The following is a 22,310-nucleotide window of genomic DNA, read 5'->3' as shown; positions in this document are numbered from 1 at the left end:
GTGTGCAAAGCAGAGCGCTCTGTTGGGGACAACAGGAACTGACTCTGTGTTGGTACGCAAGGTATCCCGTGGGGGGGGGGGGGGGGACTAGCGAAAGGTAGTACCATATGGAGCCCCCTTGGTGCGAGCTCTGTCGGGGAGGAAAGGAACTTAGATTAAGTATGGTTGCGGCCGCCAGAGCGCTCTCTCCGACGCCTAAGAGAAGGTAATTTAGTTCGCCGTGCCGCCGGGAGATGGCGCAACTGTCCATTCGCCGGCCTGGGGTCTGTTATAGAGACCGGGAGGGGGTTTATCCAGATGGAAGGATCTGGAATGGATAGAGGGGAAAAGATAAGGGGGGGGTAGTGCTGCGTAGTGGGAAAGGCCGCCTACAGGACTCCCGAGGCGTGTTGGGACCGACTGTAACCTGTGCCGGCGAACCTGACCACAGTTGCTTCGGTCAACTGTAGCTTGAGCTACGGGTGTGCCTAGGAGGGCTGACGGAAGCAGAGGTAGCGTGTTGCAGGACGTGCGCAGAGCACTGAAGGGGTGCGAAATTTCACTCGCGTACGTGCCTAGGAGCGGGGAGACATGAGACGATGCTTAATCAGGACTTGAGTGGTGTGGGAGCCCGTGGATGAAACGGCCGGAGACAAAATTAAGTTGGAGAGTACAATACTGGGATAAAATTTTGATAGGCTGTAACAGGCTACAGAAAAAATACTTCAAATATTTATTTAAATTATACTAAGCCTAAAGTTGAGCCAGGAGAATATGACAATTTATGGCTCATACTCCCCCGCTCAATGGCGGAGCCCAGGGTAATCATCATACATACAAACACACAGGATTCTTTTTTACCCTGTTAATAGATAACTAACGTTTGACCTAACTTACGTGAGTTTCAACTCATTATACACAAATTATAACTAAAGTGGCGCCACTTAAAACTAATACATCTTGAGCTCAACTTAAAACTAGTACCATGGTTTTTGGTGTACTTACTAACTAGGACCTAGGGATTTTTTGTACATCCTGTAGATGTAAAGAATGGCATGCCGATATTTAGTGGACACTCCTATGGTAGGAGCAGGGAAAGCACAATAACACACTTATTTCATTTTAGGGTGTGCCTTTTCCAAGTGGGAGATGTGAGCCCTAGTCACATACTGCCCCGAACGTGGGTCCACTAGTGACACTGTTATAGGTGTCAGAAAGCGCTGGATCTGTAGAGGACCAGTCCAGCGATACATAAGCTTGGCCGACTTCTTGTCAATGGCCTTGCTCTGAGGATGTGCCCGGCACATCACAACATCTCCTACCAAGTAGGGATTAGGGGAACGTTTCTTATTGTACTTGTTTCGGTTTAACTCATGTGCTAGATTAAGGTTCTTGTAAGCTCTCTTCCAAATCTCCCGGATGTCTGCTGGATCATCGTGCAAAAGTTCCGTTAAGGACCACAGATTGGAAAGGGGAGTGTTTGGCAGGTAAGTGAGCATGAGTTGGAATGGGTTTGTTTTATGACCCTCATGATGGGCATAATTGAATGCCATCTGTAACCACATTAGGTTACTGTCCCAATTGTCCTGTGCATTCGCATGATACGCTATAAGCGCAGAACGGAGATTCTTGTTGAATCTTTCCGCATGCGATGGTTTAGGATAATATGGGGATGTGGTGACATGTTGGATGCCGTGAGAAAAACACATGTTCTTAAAAAGTTTGGAAGTAAATTGAGAGGCATTGTCAGAGACGATTATGCTTGGGAGTCCAGCATGTTTAAATATCTGGTTTCGCAGAGCGGTAATTGTGGCTTTCCTTAAGGGAATGAGCCAGACGAATTTGGAAAATGCATCGATGCACACCAGAAGCATGGTGTGACTACTTTTAGAGCGTGGGAATGGCCCTACGAAGTCAATGAACATTTTCTGCATAGGTCGGTCTGCTACTTCGGATGACAGGAATCCAAATTGGGTATTTTGGGCAGGTTTACTGAGTGTGCACAGCTTGCACAGCTTTACACGCTCGGCAATGTCACGATGCATGCCATCCCAAATGAAATGTCGGCGTATGCTCTGAATTGTTTTATATGTACCCAAATGTGCACCTAGAGGTGAAGAATGGTAATACTGGAAAATCATATTCCTTAAATTTTGCAGTAGAACAATTTTGAAAGATTTCGACTGTTCTGTTCGTCGATACAAAAGTCCTTTTGAAAACTTGATCAATGATATTGGCAATATATTGGTCCAATTGCTGATGAGACTGTATGTCTTGAAAAGCTAAGGGGAAGTGTGTAAGAAGAGCCTGACACCTATTTGGGGGGGCCTCTGGGGTAATTTTGTCAGAGGTTTTCTCGAACATGCAAGAAAGCGTATCCGCCACAATGTTCTGCGAACCTCTTATGTGTTGGATTTGGAATTTAAGAGATGAAATTTTGGCAATCCAGCGTCCGAGTTTCCCCAGTTGTTTCGGATGTGCCAATAGCCATGCAAGAGCTTGGTTGTCTGTTTCCAAAAGAAATTCGCGGTGTTCTAAAAATTGTCTAAATTTATCAATGCCAAAGACAACTGCAAGACATTCCAATTCGTGAACCGAGGATGATTTTCTTTCCTGGTGTGAAAGTGTTCGCGATGTGAATGCTATAGGCTGCTGGCAACCATCAATTTCTTGCGATAAAACTGCTCCAATGGCTAGTCTGGATGCGTCTGTCTGTAGAATGAATGGCTTGCTGAAATCAGCCATTCGCAATACGGGAGGACTAGCTATCGCCTGTTTCAAAAACTGGAAAGATTTTTCCTGTTTCTGTCCCCAGTGGAATTGTATGTTCCTTTTGCGCAGCGCATTTAATGGGGCTGCATGCTCGGCAAAATTTGGGATATACTTGGAGTAGAAATTGGCCATGCCAATGAAACGAGCAATGCCCTTGGGGTCTTTAGTAGGAGGCTGAAAATCCATGATGGCCTGTGTACGGTTGGGATCTATTGTTAACTCCTTTGTTTGAGATTAAATGTCCTAAGAAGGAAATTTCCTGAACTGCAAATTTTACTTTTTTGGTATTTACTGTCAAACCTGCTCCACGTAAACTGTTGAGTACTTCTGTCAGGTGGTTAAGATGCTCCTCAAATGATTCCGAATATACCACTACATCATCCAAATAGTTGAAGACGAACTTAAATTTTAAATCCCCAAGTACGTGGTCAAGCAGTCGTGTCAGCACTTGTGCTCCGGTGGCCAGGCCAAAGGGAACTACTGTGTATTGGTAGAGATTCCAGGGGACACAAAAACCAGTGATAGGGTTGGAATTTTGGGTCAGTGGAATTTGGTGATAGGCTGAATTAAGGTGGAAAATACTGAAGTATTTTGCCTTGCTGAACCAATAGCAGGCTGTTTTGAGGTCTGGGAGAGGAACGGCCTCTAAATTTATTTGCTGATTCAGCTTTCGGTAGTCGACCACCAAACGGTGACCTTGACCTTTCGGTACCAGAAATGTGGGCGAAGAGAAACTGGAGGTCGAGGGCTCGATCACCCCCTTATCCAAGAGGTCCTGAATGTGGTCACGCATGATTTGCATTTTGGGACCAAGCAACTGATATGGGTGGCATTTTACAGGAGTTGGGTCCAAAAGTTTTATATCATATTCCATTAAGTGGGTGCGTCCCAAATTTTTTGATAGAACATCTGAAAATTTGTCGCACAGATTTTTAATCGCTGATTGCTTTTCATGGCTGATATGTTCCAGAACTAAATTATCTGCATGCTCAATGCTTGTTGTTATATTGTTGGTGTGACCTTGGAGTACAGATTCTTGCCTAACCAATAGGGATGACAACATTTTTATTAAATTTAAAATTAATATTTTGTGCATGTAGGTCAATCACCAATCCTGTTTTAGCAATAAAATAAGTTCTGTTGCTAAATCATTACACACTAAGAATAGGAATGTCCATGAAAACAACTCAATTTTGACTTTGATTACCACAGCGGTGTCAATATGTAAGGGCTTCTCAGAGGCTGTAAAACATCTCACATTTGTTGATTCAACTTTCTTAATTAAATGGTTTTCCTGCAATTTTCGAAAAAGAGTTCTTGAAATAAAGCTGCGAACAGAACCTGTGTCAATTAATCCAGGTATTTTATGTGTGCCAATCAAGGTGCTGGCATAAGGAGGCGCAGTAGGGATTTTACCAAAAATGTTATGACAAGGACGTTTTCCTGAAACCTTCGGACAAATACAAGTTTTGCACTGAGTAAGGTTAGGGAAAGTGCTCTTTGTGCTTCTTGGTTGAGCAATGTTTTGATAATTTTGTTGCTGATTTAAAACCCTTTTTCCTTTTTGGAAAATTTTTCCTGATTTTCTGATTGAATTTTCCTGAATAATTACCTTTATTCTTGTTAAAATCTTTGTTACCCATTAGGGGCTTCTCTGTCACTGAAGTGTAGGTAATGTTGGAAAGGTGATTCTCCTTGGCATATAGCCTAGGTGGCGCGTGATGGTGGTGAAAGAGGGATAGCTCATGAATGGAAGGGAGGGAAAGGAAACGGGTGGTGGGGGTGGAGAGTGCACAAGTGGTGATGCTGGTAAGGGTGAAGCCAGAGAGGGGATAGGCTGCAACACCTGTGGACCTGTTCTTGGGTCGTGGAGGGGTGTTGTCCTTGGATTGGGTTCTGTGATTGTATTACTTCCAGGCATTTGCAGCTGGGGACTGGAAATTGGATTTTCAGGCTCGGGAAATTTCTGTTCTAATAAGAGAAGCTTGGTTTTTAACCTATAAGTGAGCTTTGGAATTTGTTGCCGACACTTCTCTACTTCCTTGCGGTAAACATCATTCAATTTACCCGGGGACAAAATCACTAAATTTGTGAGTCTGGTGGAGACATGTGAAAGACGTGTAAGAACACGCTGTATGTTATTTTTGTTTGTTTCCGCATCCAAGGTATTGGTATAACTAGCAATGTCTTGGAACTTGCTAACCGAAGTATTAAATTCTTCTAGGGCATCCAGTGACAAATTCGTCACTGATGGCTGTATTTGATCATGACAAGCGACCCTAAATCATTTTCTTAACATTTGGGCATCACCTAATGAAGATATCCCCCGGAGGGCTAGCTCATACGCTGCCTCGTCCTTCAAGAGATACTCTGGTGTAATCATCTTACATTAGTTTCGGTACAACTTGATATAAAAAAATTAAGGTGTAGAAACACCACTCATAACATATACTTAACCTAGACTTAAACCTAAGGACACTCTTAGACTAATAAAATACTTATTTTAAGTCTTACACTAATTTATAACAGAAAGATCTTGTTGATTACCCTGAACTCTGCCAGGAGTAAGGGGATTAGCGGATATGTTTGGGTGGTATACCAAGGTTAAAGAGGTTTTGATTTTATTCGTAGCTTATATAGCAAAAGGGGAAATTTTCTTAACAAAATTTGCTGCTAAAGGTGGGAACCATTGGGTACCTGTAACGATGGGCGATCATAATTATCTGCGCCAATGTATCTATTGTAGAGAGACTCTTAGCAGGCCTCGAGTCGCGTGCCTGAGATAGCGGGTCTGCGACGTGTTATCACGGCTGGCGGACGTACTCCGCTAGGAGATGCGTGAAAGGGGGGGGGGGGACTTGTTCTGCCGGGACAAGGTTGGGCGTCGGCCTGGCGAGGTCGCTGAGCGACAAGCGGGAGAGGGGGAGGGGGAGGGTGCTACAGCGTGATAAGGCAGTCACGGGCGGTCCGACTGGACGCGCTAGTGATAGAGGGGGGAGGGGGGTCAATCAGCTGGGTGGCTGGACTGCGCCGAGTCAGAGAGGCGGCCAGCGGGAAATGAAAAAATTGTTCGTCTACTGAATTTAAAATGTCAACACTCTCTCTCATTAGTTGGGAGTTAATAGCGTAAATATTTACAAGGCCTACTAAATAGGAAGAAAATCCGCAAAAATTTGAAGCCAAGTGACGATTTTTTTATAACTAGAAAATTATCTTTTTATATTTTATTTTTATGTATGAGAGTCAAATCTAGTATCACCAACGGAAATACTATCCGCCAGTCACAGTTTACAATTAAAATATTAAAAGATTAAAAAAATTCTGGATTTTAAATTATTATTAAATTTTTTGTAGTACTTCAACACTTAGGGTAGACTTATAAGCAAACCATTCTAAATGCATTTAACCAATGCTCTGCTAGCATCTGTGCCCCTTGTGTAGTTAAAGAGACTTTATCTATGGTTTTGAAAATACTGGAAGCTGCATCAAGTGGGAGAAACAGTAACTACTGAAAACTCAGAGGACACAAGGGAGCAACCAAAAATATTAGTTAGTTCTCACAAAGGGAACTAGGAAGGAGGATCGTATTTGAAGTGAAAAACAAATATGTTTTTCCTTAAAATTTACCCGTTTTATTGTTAATTAGAATCTGCATTATATTATTTTGATGTTCTTTGAAATTACAAATTTTACATTATTGGAATCAATAATTAATTATTTTAAAGGGGGCTCGGGCCATTTGAAGTCATTGGTTACAATTTTATGATACATTTCATAAATGAGACTATGAAAATAACAATAATAGTTCATCTCTTAGCTAGGTTGCGGCGGCTGAATACATAAACGGCGCGGGCGATGCAGCTACGGCCCGAGATGCTATCGCGGTGACCGCCGAAGGAAGAATCTCTCGCTCTTCCGGGTGACATGAAGTTAAGTTCGAGCGAGGTGCCCGGAGTCTTAGGGAGTGGGAGAAATGGCCTCTGATTGGCTAGAATAACCCTGGCGGAGTACTTGCTCCGCCCTCCAAAAAAAAGATATGAAATGGGCTCATTGACTAACTTAAAGGGGCCTCAGAGGTGTGCAAAGCAGAGCGCTCTGTTGGGGACAACAGGAACTGACTCTGTGTTGGTACGCAAGGTATCCCGTGGGGGGGGGGGGGGGGACTAGCGAAAGGTAGTACCATATGGAGCCCCCTTGGTGCGAGCTCTGTCGGGGAGGAAAGGAACTTAGATTAAGTATGGTTGCGGCCGCCAGAGCGCTCTCTCCGACGCCTAAGAGAAGGTAATTTAGTTCGCCGTGCCGCCGGGAGATGGCGCAACTGTCCATTCGCCGGCCTGGGGTCTGTTATAGAGACCGGGAGGGGGTTTATCCAGATGGAAGGATCTGGAATGGATAGAGGGGAAAAGAGAAGGGGGGGGGTAGTGCTGCGTAGTGGGAAAGGCCGCCTACAGGACTCCCGAGGCGTGTTGGGACCGACTGTAACCTGTGCCGGCGAACCTGACCACAGTTGCTTCGGTCAACTGTAGCTTGAGCTACGGGTGTGCCTAGGAGGGCTGACGGAAGCAGAGGTAGCGTGTTGCAGGACGTGCGCAGAGCACTGAAGGGGTGCGAAATTTCACTCGCGTACGTGCCTAGGAGCGGGGAGACATGAGACGATGCTTAATCAGGACTTGAGTGGTGTGGGAGCCCGTGGATGAAACGGCCGGAGACAAAATTAAGTTGGAGAGTACAATACTGGGATAAAATTTTGATAGGCTGTAACAGGCTACAGAAAAAATACTTCAAATATTTATTTAAATTATACTAAGCCTAAAGTTGAGCCAGGAGAATATGACAATTTATGGCTCATAAAGAAGAAATGGAGAAGCTGATAAGTGACCATCTGCAGTCCGAAGCCCTAGCAAGACAGAAGTGCAAGACAGAAGTGCAAGACAGAAGTGCAAGACAGAAGTTCAAGGCAGCCTCAAGAGTGAGCCAGTTTAAGGTTGGAGACCTAGTGCTCCATAGGACCGCTCCAGTAAGCAAGAAGTGGGACAGAGTAACTAAGAAGCTCGTCTTGTTATTCGAAGGCCCCTATGTGGTGACCAAAGTCATCCACAATAATTGCTACGAGTTGACAGACCCTGCAACCAGGGTATGTTGATTTTAATCAGCATGATTTAAATCGTGATTTAAATCATGTGATTTTTTTTTAAATCACGTGATTTAAATCATAATTTAAATCATCATGTGATTTTTTTTTAAATCAGTGAATAGAATCAATTTATAATATGAATGTTAATTTTTCCTATACTGTATTTTTTAAAAATCAAGTAATCATGCCTACTTACCATATTTACTCGCATAATCGTCGCAGCGATCGCAGGGTATAAAAAATCCTGATTTTTTTAAAGAAATCAAAAAAATCAGATTTTTTTGGTTAAAATCGGATTTTTTTGATTAAAATATAAAAAATTATAATCTGTGTAATATACAGTACATTTTCGTGACTTTCCTCTACAGTGATTCATAATAGATTAACTCATTTTGCAAAGACAACTAGCTTAATTTTCTTTCTGTGAAATAAAATTTTACTTTGCATAGTATTTTAAGGAAACATTAATGATGTAACTTTATGAAAATTTTTAGTACAGTATCACAGTTAACATTAGTAACAAAAATAAGGAAGTGCTATACAAAATAACTATATCTCTAAAATATATACATATAATCTTAAATGTAACTGTCACTTCTGTCATCCCTTTGTTCCAATTGTTCTAGATAAAAGTGATTTAAAACAAAACCACAATTTCCTTTTTTTTTCTCTTCTCAGAATTGCACATATACAAAAGTAGTCTATGTAAAAAAACTTCAACAAAATATTACCTATTTAAAATTTTAAACAAAAATACAAGTTTTGCAGCTTTTTCTGTACCCAGTCGATTTCTTAATGTTGACTGAACCAAACCAAATGTCGAAAAGATTCTTTCCACTGATGCAGATGACGCAGTTGCTGTTAACAGTGGTTCTATGACATCCATAACTTTAGTAGTATCTGAATTGATGTTCATTTTCCACCAGTCTATTGGCGACACTTTTGAGATGACATTTTCATCGAACAAAAAGTTGTGGAAGGGAGTAGATTTTGCTTGGAACTTAATAATTATGGGCAATAAAGACTTAATGTGTTTGTATCGGTTGTTTGCAAATGAAAGAGCTTCAGATCGCTCATCAGCTGTCAAATGTTGACCACAGAACCGTGGGTCTACAAGATACGCCAGGAAATGTGCTCCATCCAGTGCCTGATGGTAGCGACTGGAAAATTTCTCCATGCTGTCTGCATTCAGGTTTTCATCTTCAAGACATTGTTTTAGACTTTTCCACACATCAACAGCAGTGGAAATTGTACTGCTATCTTTCTGAACCTTATCGAGTGCAATGGCCACTGGTTTCAGACACCTCAGCATATCCTCTGCGTTCCTCTTTATAACGACATTCATCACTTTTCTGTAAATATTATCATTAATTGCAGTGCGATTTTCTTCACAGATTTTCACGAGAACTGGCCAGTATTTTATGTATGCTGACAGGCAGTCAACTGTTGTGTTCCAGCGAACATCTTGAGGTAGTATAAGCTGTTGTCCACCTTCTTGCTTGTACTTAGCGTGTGCAAAATGATTATTGCGGAAGTACTTAACAATCTCTACCACATGTTCTTTCACATTAGGTACCTGCAAATCTTTAGCTAGTAGATTCAAAAGATGTGCTGAACAACCATATGTGATAAAATTTAAATCTTCTTTTTCTAGGTCTGAACGCATTTTTCTCACATTTCCAGTGTTGTCTGTCACAATACTGCGAACTAAACACTTGAATTCACGTTCACATTTGGCTACAGCAGCTTTCGCTACATGTACCAAATAATCAGCTGTGTGTGAATGACCTGATGTGTCAATTGTATCTACCAGATAAACTTCTCCTAAACTGGCAGTTACAGCTACACAAATGATAGGATCATTATGGATATTTGACCACCCATCTAAACTTAAGCATACAGTTTTTCCTTCCAAACATGTCGCACACTTCTCTCTCTCGGCAGTGTATAAAGTATCTAACAGATCACCCCCAATCTGAACATGAGTGGGTGGTTTATATCCAGGACGCAACAAACTTACCATCTTCTTGAATTCTGGGTGATCTACTTGCCGGAAAGGAGAATTTGTAGCATATATGTATCGAGCAACCTGTTCATCAAGAATACATTTTTGATTACTGTTGGTTTTTACTAGATGTGTGTCAACAAGGGTTTGATGAAATTTTTTTTTAATCTCACTATCGCCATTGTTTTCATTGTGATGTGTTCTCTTCGTTTGCATAGAAGGCCCTTGGGAAGTCGAAGATGATATTTGCCCACCGGTTTTTCTCACAATGGCCAATGAATCGTTACCTGTGAGAAGAAACATCAGATATTATCTTTCACTTAGTGATGTACAAAAATTTAAGACTCAGTCCCACTTGCCATTTTTGTGTTATTTATTGTTTTACTTATTTAAGTTGTTTTGTAAGCACATATTTAGAAACTGCTACGATAGGGAAGGGAGTTGGCAAAATATATTATCTTACATTACAAACACTAATTTTTAACCACTGGCATGTTATTGTGATACACTTAGTCAAACATATTAGTCTTGTTGATATCTGGGGACTAAATATCAAGTCACTTGTAAATTCTTAACTCTCTTTTCCACAAATTCCAATGAAGCAAAGCTTATGAGGTGAAAATAGAAATGTCAACTATGTCAAGGGAGGCTGAGCCTTAAGAGTAATTTAATGAATGCTGTTAAACATTTATTCAATGTCCTGAACAAAAGACTTAACTTTTTTTAAGTTACAACAATGGCCAGGCTCTAGTTTTATGCTAACGCTCTGAATAAATTAATATAATTAAATACATAAATGATTAGATACACGGGCCAAATGCACTGATATAAACATTGCACAGTTGTATAAGTCACAGTAAAGAAAATAACACTTTTATTGAATTTTCCTTGTCGGCGTTGGTGTTGGTGGTAATCAGTGAACCTAGCGGCCAGAATATGAACTAGGGTAGGCGGTACATTTGAAATATAGATGACAAAAATTGTTTCGTCCAATCTGTGTGTATGTGTCTACTATCTACAAGTACCGATCTGCGAGTACTTGTGTGTCTCTGTCCTATTTTTGATAAAGCTAATGAAGTGGAACATCTGTCATTTTCCGAGGGACTGAATGAAAAAATCATGCAAGCGGACAAATGATTCATAAAATTTTAGGTTAGGTAAATGAAACCATGTTGCACATTCTAAGAACATTAAAAGCCAACGTGGTGCTAAAAGTATATTGTTTATGTTTTTACTGCACACTTTACCTGAAGTATAATATACTAATTAATTTACTATGTCCAATTGTCTATTGCATCAGTTTCGGGCAAGCTATGTTTGTGCCTTTTATAAGAGTGTGTAACTACTAAAAACAATGCCAGCACATCATATTCCAATAATAAACCATAAAAACCAATGTACAAAAACTGTTGGTCCCCATTCTAATAATTTTACTAATCTCTAACTCAAGTAAATAATTTTTTAACAATTGAAACGTAAAACTAAATGCTTGTAAATATCATTTTTGACATTTTTGTAATTTCAGTTATTGTTTTGCATCACTATTTGTTCTAAGACATCATATTATTAACACTGAATGATCTATTTACGCATTAAAAATTTGACGGCGGGACAATTTCCAACAAAGGATACTGGATAATATATCATTAAGGAAACAATTGATGCAGATTTTTTTATTGTTGGGACCATGCAGACTGCAGAATAAATGATATATGCGGGAAAACAATATAAGCGAGATTGATAGATACAGATTCGACAGTTCGCCTGTAGTAGTTATGCCTAACCAGGAAATTAAGATTTATGTGGTAGTGGTATTAAAACAAACATTCTGACAGTTAAATAAACTAAACAAAACTAAGCTTGAGGAGTTAAAACACAATAAATAATAAAAAAAATGACTTCTTATGTTCTTAACAATATTTCCAAATACATATTTCTCAAAAATACCAGAAAGTTATTGATTCTATTATAGTTTTTATTTTAAAAAATTAACTTCAAGTACTAGAAAAGCAGTATTTACAGTATTATTTTAATATGTGCTTTATATCAAAACCAATAATTACCTCTGCAACTTCTCTGTGCTGATTCTGATTCACACAGATGATCCTCTTCTGTTTCTTCCTTCTGACATGTTTCAATATGTTTTTTCATTCTGGCAACCAACCCCATTAACTGTTTTCCACATGACTTGCAGGTAGCTTTCAGACCTTTTCCTGACAATGTTGGTTCTTCAACAAAATGGATCCATATTGGGTCCTTCTTTCTTCCAGCCATTTCAACTATACACTATGATGAACTCCAAGTGAATAGACATAACAAAGAACTGCACATTTCCATCCTACAGTTCTAAAAATAGCACCTGACATAGTTGAAGGTCAAACCTGTTGCCAAGGAGATATGACACACACACACACACACACACACACAAACGCACGCACACACACACATGCACACGCACACACACAAAAACATGAGTAGGAGAGGAGGAGAAAAAATGAGTGGTGTTTATTGGTAAGTACATTTAACCCACCTATATTTACCAAGTGTTTCTAAATAACAAAATAACTATAAATATATTATAGAAGAAATTAAGTACTATTCAATTTCCATTCATATCTTTGCAGCAATCAATTTTTGTGTAAGTAGGCATGATTACTTGATTTAGTAAGATACAGTATAGGAAAAATTAAATGTCAAATTATAAATTGATTTTTTCACTGATTAAAAAAAAAATCACATGATTTAAATCATGATTTAAATCACGATTTAAATTATGCTGATTAAAATCAACATACCCGCAATGTTACCAAATTTTACGAATAAAAGTAAGGTGCGACCATTATATGAGCAAAAATTAAAAAAAAATATATCACTGCAATGATAATGATAATATTTACAGAAAAGTGGTGAATGTCTGTATAAAGATGAACGCAGAAGATATGCTGAGGCATTTGAAAACAATGGCCCTTGCACTTGATAAGGTTCAGAAAGATAGCAGTACGATTTCCATTGCTGTTGATGTGTGGAAAAGTCTAAAACAAAGTCTTGAAGATGAAAACCTGAATGCAGACAGCATGGAGAAATTTTCCAGTCGCTACCATCAGGCACTGGATGGAGCACATTTCCTGGCGTATCTTGTAGACCCACGGTTCTGTGGTCAACATTTGACAGCTGATGAGAGATCTGAAGCTCTTTCATTTGCAAACAACCGATACAAACACACAAAGTCTCTGCTGCCTGTAATTATTAAATTCCAAGCAAAATCTACTCTCTTCCACGACTTCTTAATTCAAGGACAATGTCATCTCAAAAGTGTCGCCAATAGATTGGTGGAAAATAAACGTCAATTCAGAAATTAATGAAGTTATGAATGTCATAGAACCACTGTTAACAGCAACTGCTTCGTCTGCATCAGTGGAAAGAATGTTTTCCACATTTGGTTTGATTCAGACAACATTAAGAAATCGACTCAGTACAGAAAAGGCTGCAAAACTTGTTTTTTTTGTTTAAAATTTAAAATAAGTAATATTTTATGTAGACGTTTACTTTGAATACTCTCTCGTATGTGTGCAATTCTGAGAAGAAGAAAAAAAAGAAAATTGGGGTTTTGATTTAAATCATGTTATTTAGAACAATAATACTATAGGGATGACAGAAGTGACAAAGTTACATTTTAAATTATGATATATTTTAAGTGATATAGTTATTTTATATAAAACATCTTTTTTTTTTTTACTAATGTTTACTATGCTACTGTACTAAAATTTTTCGTAAAGTGACATCATTAATGTTTCCTTAAAACATTATGCAATGTAAAATGTGGTCATTTCAAAGAAAGAAAATTAGGCTAGTTGTCTTTACAAAATGAACGAATCTGTTATTAATTGTACTGTAGAGCACAGATTACAATTTTTTATATTTTAATCAAAAAAATCCGATTTTAATCAAAAAAATCTGATTTTTTTGATTTCTTTAAAAAAATCATGATTTTTTCATACCCTGCCTGCAACTCAACACACCGTGGGAAGATTCAACTTGACACAATTAAGGCCATACCATAAGCCTGCAACTCTGTAAGAGTATGTTTGGTCAAGTTAAGTTATAATCATATATGTCTAATCAGAGTGGAAGAATGTTTTGTATACAGTTGTTGTGAGTATACACAGGATAGTCCAAAGTAAACAAAGGACAGGGCATCCTACTGTGCAAAATGTGTGATGTTAAATATGTTGTGTCCAGCAAGAAGCTGTTAATTGCCATGTATTATGTTGTATGCTGTTTTGGTTTCGTAGTGTCATGTGATGCACTACGCTGGTATCCAGTAGTGTGTAAAGCCAGCTATGATTCTGTGTATAGAGGACTGGTGGACCACCGCTCACACTTTGGAATCTTTGTAACAGTGTCTAACCATGAGTTAGATGTATAATACAACATGGCCCTAGCACAACCTAGTTGGTTGCAATGACAACATTTACACACTAGCATGACAAGATGTCAGCTATGAGTATTTACAACTGATATACTATGTGAGTTACCCACTGAGACAAGTATGAAGATTATACAGTACCAAAAAGTAGTGTGTTTTGTATCCGCCGACCAGCTGTGTGTCTCCTAAGCAGTCATGCACATTGCAATTACTAAAAGCCACAAACTCTTGCTACTACAAAGCCATGCAACACTCTATGAGCTATTTACCTTCTGTTGGATAATCCATACTGCAGCGTGACACTTGTAATCAGGCCCACTCAGAAGAAAATAGAAAATAAAGAAAGAAATGTATGGCCTTATTAATTTATTTATCACTGCATTTATATTAGGAAAACACTATGTCTTGAAATAATCACTGTCACTCGAGTGTAATCTCACTTGAAGTTCAGGGTGACCTAATGTTGGGGTTCATCTTCTGGCTAGGAACAGAACATGAGGAACACTGGTGTCGCGAGCAAAGTAATCTTAAGCTTCCCAGTAGTTGCCTTGAATCTGTGTGACAAATTACTAAAGAAGTGAAATATCCTGAAAGACATTATATAATAGTGTTGTACATGAAGCAGATGATCTACCACATATGATAATTCTCAATCATGAAATGAGATGAAATTATTTTCTGCATCAGTCAGGAGCTGATTATAATTTGTGCTATCATGCAATAATACCAGCAAATCATTAGCTGAAAACACATGAGTGTAAAAACAGCCCACATAGCATGAAAGCTTGAATTTGGCTTGCTATGCAAGCTTGAAGCATCAAGCTTGATTCAAGTGCTCTGTCATCCATTGCGACCTACACTTGTTTTCGGCAAGCTTGCCAAAGGCATGAATTAAACTTTCCATGCAAGGTTGATTCAAGCTTGATTTAAGTCATCTGTGAGCTATATCAATCTTTTTTTTTTTTTCGGTAAGCTTGCCGAAGGCTTGAATTTGACTTGCCGTGTTGCAGCCCTGTTGCATCCTGGGAGTTTAGTATTTTTGTTTCCGTTTCCATGTTCCTTTATTTTTTTCTGGCCAGAGCTTAAATACTCCATATTGCTGAAGTTGAATAAGGCTATCAAGGTAAGTTACTATGTAAATTTATTACTTTCTTAGGCAAATATATTGTTATTTTTTAATAAGTAATTTTTTTTTATAGTTGTGTTGTGTTAATGCTTATTATGATCTACCATTCGTTAATTTAATTGAATACAATTCTTGTTGTACTTAACATGTGTTTATTCGAAAATAAGTCTGTTTTATAAATATTGTTTTTTAAATTGGATGGTCGTTTTGTTTGAATACTTTCATTTCATTTGAAAAAAAAAATTTAATAATGAAATAATCTTTTAACTCGTTTACACTAAAAATGAGCAAACCATACGTTTTAGGCCTTCAATTTTTTTCTGTTTTAGAAACCTTTATGAATTAATTTATTTCGTGAAACTAATTATTGATAGTTGTGTTAAAAAATAATGCAGGTTAAGGCAATAGAAGTTTTGTTAAAAATAATTTTGGGTACGGTTATAGAAGTTATGTTTAAAAATAAAGCAGGTTACGGCTTTTTTGTGTTGAATGGCCCGGCTATGGGCATCTTAATTCGACACATGATAGTTAAATTAATATGATTTAGATTTATCCTTCCTTATGATAGTTATCACTATAAACTGTTACTTATCACGGCACTAACACATCGGCCTGGCCAAAGGTGTTACAAACTTAACCCCCATGAAAGGGTACCTATTACAATAGGCCTGCTTTAATTCGTTAACAATTAGATTACTGTTTTAACATAAGTTTTTGTACATTAGTAGTAACATTAAATAAGGAGAATGGTTAGATAACTTCATTAAATACTGAAATCATTAAAACCTTTTTGTTAGGGAATCAAATGAAGTGATTTTATTAATAAAAATTTTATATGGATATGTATGTGGTTAATGAGAGTGGGTTATTGCAGATTTTTTAAAATTTATTTAAGCATGAAGGCCTACTTAAATGATACTATGTAAAAAAATTTACTTGCATTTTCTTACTTCTTACATGTTTAATGATAATTTTGTGAAAGTTCATTACCGTATGTTTATACGTAGTTGTTTACCCTTGTAATAGTTGTTAGTTACATTCATAGCATTAAATTGTTTAAAAGTTGGCGAGGTTAGGAAAGCTATGGAAAAAAATTCTCAAAAGTAGTGTTGAAGGTTATGTTAGGTGTATTCTAATTTAACAGTATTTCTATTAATGTATCTAACCTAACATCAGTTAGGCTAGGATTATAAACTACACAGTGATTGATGCAACTCCAACTAAAGCCCGCTGCACACGACATAATTTTTCTTATAATATTGTACAAGAGATGTTATCCTGGCTTGCTGTAAGTTTTGTCACTTAAAAACTTGCTGGCTACGAGCAGCCCTGAGAGATCGGCTACTGGTTTAGCCTAATCTCAGTGTCCTCTTTTTCATACGAGTTTCACTACAATATTTAAGCAGCGGCCAATCAGAATGAATCAAAACAACATTAGAATTTGGCGCGCAAGATTGAGAAACATAAATATGGAAGGAAAGAAGTGGACGAAAGACCAATTAACAACAATAATAAATTTTTAGATGGAAGTTCTTTGTTTGTATGCGGTGAAAAGTAGTAATTACCACAATAAAAATTTTCATATTGCAGCTTTGAAAAGAATCGTTTTGATAACTCATTGTTTTGAAAATGCTCAGACCACAACCATCAAAGTAGCCAGTATCATGTGCAGCGAAAACTTGTAGCATAGAAAGTACGTCAGCTTGGAAACTTGAAAATTGTAAACTATCCAATACTAAAGCTTGTAAAAAACATTTTGTCGTGTGCAGCGGCCTTAATGCAACAAAATTACGGTTGTTTATAATAGTCAAAATCCAAGGTGTTAGGCCTATGAATTTTACGACATGAAATTCTATAAAAAGAACTCTATCGCTCGTTGGGGGCTAAATACTTGTACAATTTCAGTAGCAACTTAAACATCATAGAAACATTTATGTTAGATTTGGTAGCAAAAAAAAATACATCAATCAATGAAGAGAGCAAAGCTTGTCCAGTATTTGCGTGTTATTTTGTCTATGGCCATGGCTTGCTAATAAACATTGGCCCGATTCGTGTTGTCATGTGTACAACAATGCTATTATGGTCTGGCATCGTAATTTTTTGGCTTCGAAATGAAAATTTTCAACTTTTCGGAATTTTCCTTATCGGTTGCGGGACGAGAGCTACTGCCTGTGAAATTTATTAGTTTATAGCACAGCTGGCAGTGGGTTAGAATTTTTATAGATCAGTCAGTGAGTCGCACAAGGGGGTGTATATAATGTTGGAAACAATCTACCGCATGCTTTTGATAATTTTTTTTTACCGAAAAAAATGCAATTTTCAATAATTTGTTTTGAAAGTGTTATTTTCTGTAACTACATATTTTTAGAAGTAAAAAGGTTTCTTCAAATAAAACCATTTTGGCACTCTATGCTCACAACTTTTGCATTTTTGAGAAATTTTGGAATAATTTACTTCAAATACGAAAGACAGAAATGCAAGCAGAAATACAAGGAGTTGAAAGTTGGCCAACACTTGCATTGTGTTTTTTCCTTTTGGGTAGTTTACCATAACTTTAGCATCTGGCATTTCTTGCGTAGTTTATAAACCCAACTTAGTACTAGGGGCTTCTCACTAAAAGATGTTCGGTGTTTATTAAGATTGGCCCCTTTTCCGTATAAATTAAGATACAAATCTGAAACAACTTTCATTAAGTGCAAAAAAATTACTCAATTTTTTAAGCAAAGGCGCACATACCAAATTCCTTACAGTTTCGGAGTAATTACCATTTATTGTTTACATTATAAAACCTGACCAATGATGGCGGCAGTCGCCATGTTTGTTGTTGTTTACGTACATTTATATTATATTTACAACAATTTTCATAAATAAAAAAAAGCATAATTATTATGACTAACCTGACCTAACCTGACCTAACCGAAACTAACATTTAACATAACATTTTAAACGTTCAAAACTAACATAAATATATTGGCGTCTGGTACAAATCCTTCGCTGCCAGCGAAACCCCGGGATCAATTAAAAATGTGAAGGGTTAGGTTGGGTTAGGTCAGTCACTATATGCTTGTTTTATTTAAGAACATGGTCGTGTATGTAATATAAATGAACGTAAACAAAAACCATCATGGCAGCCGTTGCATCTACTGTAAGGGTTTGTGGTGCATTATAAAAAAGTCAATTGTGTACAAAATCTAATATGTCCAAGGAACATCTGCCACATAGTTCTCTGGTACCCAGACTGTTAGCCGTATCAATATCAGAATTTACGAGGATTTAGATCGACGTATTCCCGTTAACGGCCGCAACATTTAATAGTGAAAATTGCCGTTCTAAACGCTGTAGGCCGTATATAACAAAGTAATACAATACTGTTTGAATAGATTTTAAAATTTGCCTGCCACGTGACTACATTCTCCAAAAGAAAAAATACCCTTTGAAAACTTCTAAAAACCACTCTCACGAACCTACAATGACAACAAATGTCCGTTGGCATCTTAAGGAACAGGTATTTTAAACTTTCATGTATACTATTATTTCTCCGAAACGGGAAGGAATTTCTTAATGCGCCTTTTTGCCATAAAAACAGGAAATTTCTATACACGTAATGAAAGTTGTTTCAGATTTTTTTTATCTTAATTTTTACGAAAAAGAGGCCAATCTTAATAAATACCACATGTTCAAAATATCTGAAAATTATTTCACTTAATGTCTATAGTTACTAAATTAAGTATTCCATAACAGGATGTATTCACAACAGGATACGTAAAGTAGTTTAGCAGCACTATTACAGAGTTTTAATAAGAAGTTTAGTTATATTTATTAAAAATAACTTTAAATCATGAATTTGATTATGAATTACTGATTATAAATAACTTAACCTAACCAACCATCTACATAATATGTTATAGTATTTTCTATGTAGGCCTAGTTGTTAAAACTGAAAACAAACATAACTGTAATTTATTTGAATTATCACAATTCCCTTATTACAGAACAGTTGCCAGTAGTAACTATGAAAAGTAAGTCATGTGCTTTGTTGAATTTGTAGGATTTTTTTGTAGCCTAGAAACTTGCTTATCTGGTATTACTGGATGGGTCAGTTCTACTGCATTTTGTTTTCATGCCAACCACTGTATATAAAATGCAGGAATATCCATTAGTTAGAATAGTGTTGTCATGTAGCTCTTCCTTCTTGATGCAAGTAGGTTTTCTTTAGTGTTTTTGTAATTATATCAAATTCAAGTTCAAATAAAAATGGAACTTGATTTTACAAAAGAAAAAAATTTAATATTAGTATAGTAACTACATAGAAGACTACCCTGCAACTCTATGCATAGGCCTAAAATTATTATAATGCTGAAATCACAGTACCACCAACATCCTAGCTATGTGCTTGTTTTACAACTTGTTTTATTTAGTTTTTAAAATGTCTTAGTTTTTTTGAAAATGTTTAGATTATTTTTACTTCCTTTCAGAAAAAATGGCATGTCAGAAATCATTCTTGGACTTAACACATCAAGGAAAATTGAAAAGATTGCGCAAAATGCATGGTTTTCAGTCACATATAGAGAATGATCAGAGCCAAAGGCAAAATATTGCAGAAAGTGTTATGAATGAAGAAAGTGCCACTAATCACCTTGATGTGAGTGAAGAAAGTGCTGCTGATCATCTTGATGATATCACATTTCATAAAGCCTCACTTCAGAATAATAAAGCTACTTCATCTGTACAAGATATCTTGAACGACTTGCCTTTGTCCGATGATTCTGAAGATAAGATCTTACCAGATAAGGATCCAGAAGAATTTAACGATAGGCTAAAGGATTGGTCAATTCAATATCAAATATCAGCTGTTGCATTCTCAGCACTTTTGTGTATTCCGAAAACCCACAGTTGCTTTGGGTCACTACCATCAGATAGCCACACTGTATTGAAGACCCCTACTTCCGTTCCTATTCGTTCAGTGGATCCTGGATTATATTGCCATGTTGGCTTTGAGTCTAGTCTGAAAAGAATATGGTCAAAAGTTACAGGCACTGTTTCAGAAATTAAATTAATAATTGGAATAGATGGTCTTCTTTTGTTCAAAAGTAGTGCTGGGAAACTATGGCCCATTTTAGCTTCAGTTGTTAGTGTTCCATCTTTAATGTATATGGTTTTTCCTGTGGGTGTATACTACGGTAACAAAAAACCAGCACATTGTGCTGACTTTTTCAAAGACTTTGTTCAAGAAATTTCATCTTTGGTCACTAATGGCATAATGTTGAATGGTCAAGTAATTCCTGTTTCCCTAATGGGATTTTGCTGTGATGCGCCAGCAAAAGCTTTCATTTTGGGCATAAAAAGACATACTGGCTATAGTTCATGTACCAAGTGCATTCAGGAAGGGAGTTTTTTCAACAATAGATTGACATTCCCAGAATTCCACTGTACTCCACGAACAAATGTGGGCTTTTTGAATAAAGTTTACCCAGATTTTCACACAACAGAAACTCCACTCATTAGAATACCTGATATACATTTTAATAAATCTTTCCCTTTAGACTATATGGTTCTAGTTTGTCTTGGCGTTGTGCATACCATGATATACATCTGGATGTTTGCTTCAGTACCTCTCAAATTGCATCATCATCTAATTAGTTCCATCTCTGTAAATCTTCTTTCTCTAAAATCATACATTCCAGTTGAATTTTGCAGGAAACCACGTAGTTTAGTTTTTATAAAAAGATGGAAAGCAACAGAGTTTCACCAATTTCTATTGTACACTGGACCAGTTGCACTACAGAATGTTTTGATTCCGAGCAAGGAAGAACTTTATAATAAATTTTTTTTAAGTTTACACATTTCGTTGACAATTCTTCTTAGTCCTAAGCATTGTCATCGTCATCAAGTTTACGCAAAGGAATTATTGGAGCATTTTGTTAAAACTTTTAAGAACATTTACAGACAGCAATTTATTACGCATAACTTTCATGGCTTACTACATTTAGCTGATGATGTTTCCATATTTGTACATTTAGATTTATGTAGTGCATTTCAGTTTGAAAATTTTTTGCAGTTCATTAAAAAACTCATCAGGAAAGGTGACAAACCACTTCAACAAGTAGTTAAACGTCTAGTAGAAATGTCAAATTCAAATGTTTTGTTTTACAATCATGCTAATTTACATCAGACCAAAGATTTTCCATACTTTGTCTTACCCCATCATGAAGGTCCATTGTTGGAGGGTTGTCTCTCTTCAGAGCAGTATAAATGTGTACAATTTGAGAATTTTAAATTGACTACCACTTTGCCAAATTCTTGCTGTAGTTTAATTGATAACAGCATTGTGTTAGTTGTGAATATCACTTTTTCAACAACACTAGACTGCATGGTAATTCTTTGCAAAAAGTTCAAGCAGGTAGACAATTTCTACTCCTCTCCTTTTTGTGAAAGCTCTGCTTTAGAAGTTTTTCAAGTTAGTGACTTGTCAGATGTTCATATCAGACGTGTTTCTGATATTTCTCAAAAGTTGGTGATTTTGCCGCTAAAAATCACCTTTGTTGTATACAAATTAAATTAATCCTTTGTCTCATTTGTACACGTGAGATGAAGCATTGTTGTATTTCTTACAGTAAATCACATTTTAAACTCTGGCTATTCTACAAATTTATTGAAATTGGAGTTCTTTTCCTTCCTTTGAGTGTTGTTTAGTGTAGCACATTCAAACTTGGTTATCTTACTGCTGTCATATTATCAACACAAGTGTCACCTCTCAGATTAGATAGGTTTTTGAGGTTGTTCTTTGTCCGTTTATAGATCCAAAATATTTTTACAATGGATCGAAAATGCTAAATAAAATTTTCAATGTGCATTGTTAATTCTGAAA

At 37.0% G+C, this 22,310-nt stretch overlaps 1 protein-coding gene across 1 annotated transcript; it reads right to left on the bottom strand.

Moving 5' to 3' along the window:
* Positions 1-7,905: 7,905 nt before the first annotated feature.
* On the bottom strand, positions 7,906-12,607 carry LOC134531569 (uncharacterized). The gene is made up of 2 exons (XM_063367280.1): positions 11,954-12,607; positions 7,906-10,177 (listed from the first exon to the last, which is right to left on the bottom strand). The coding sequence occupies exons 1-2, from the start codon at positions 12,162-12,164 to the stop codon at positions 8,613-8,615; spliced, it is 1,776 nt and encodes a 591-aa protein (XP_063223350.1). The 5' UTR covers positions 12,165-12,607; the 3' UTR covers positions 7,906-8,612.
* Positions 12,608-22,310: the final 9,703 nt, after the last annotated feature.

Source organism: Bacillus rossius, chromosome 5, assembly GCF_032445375.1.
Source record: "Bacillus rossius redtenbacheri isolate Brsri chromosome 5, Brsri_v3, whole genome shotgun sequence".
Lineage (NCBI taxonomy): Eukaryota > Metazoa > Arthropoda > Insecta > Phasmatodea > Bacillidae > Bacillus > Bacillus rossius.
The sequence above is the reverse complement of the archived record's forward strand: the minus strand, read 5'-3'. Positions and strand labels throughout refer to the sequence as shown.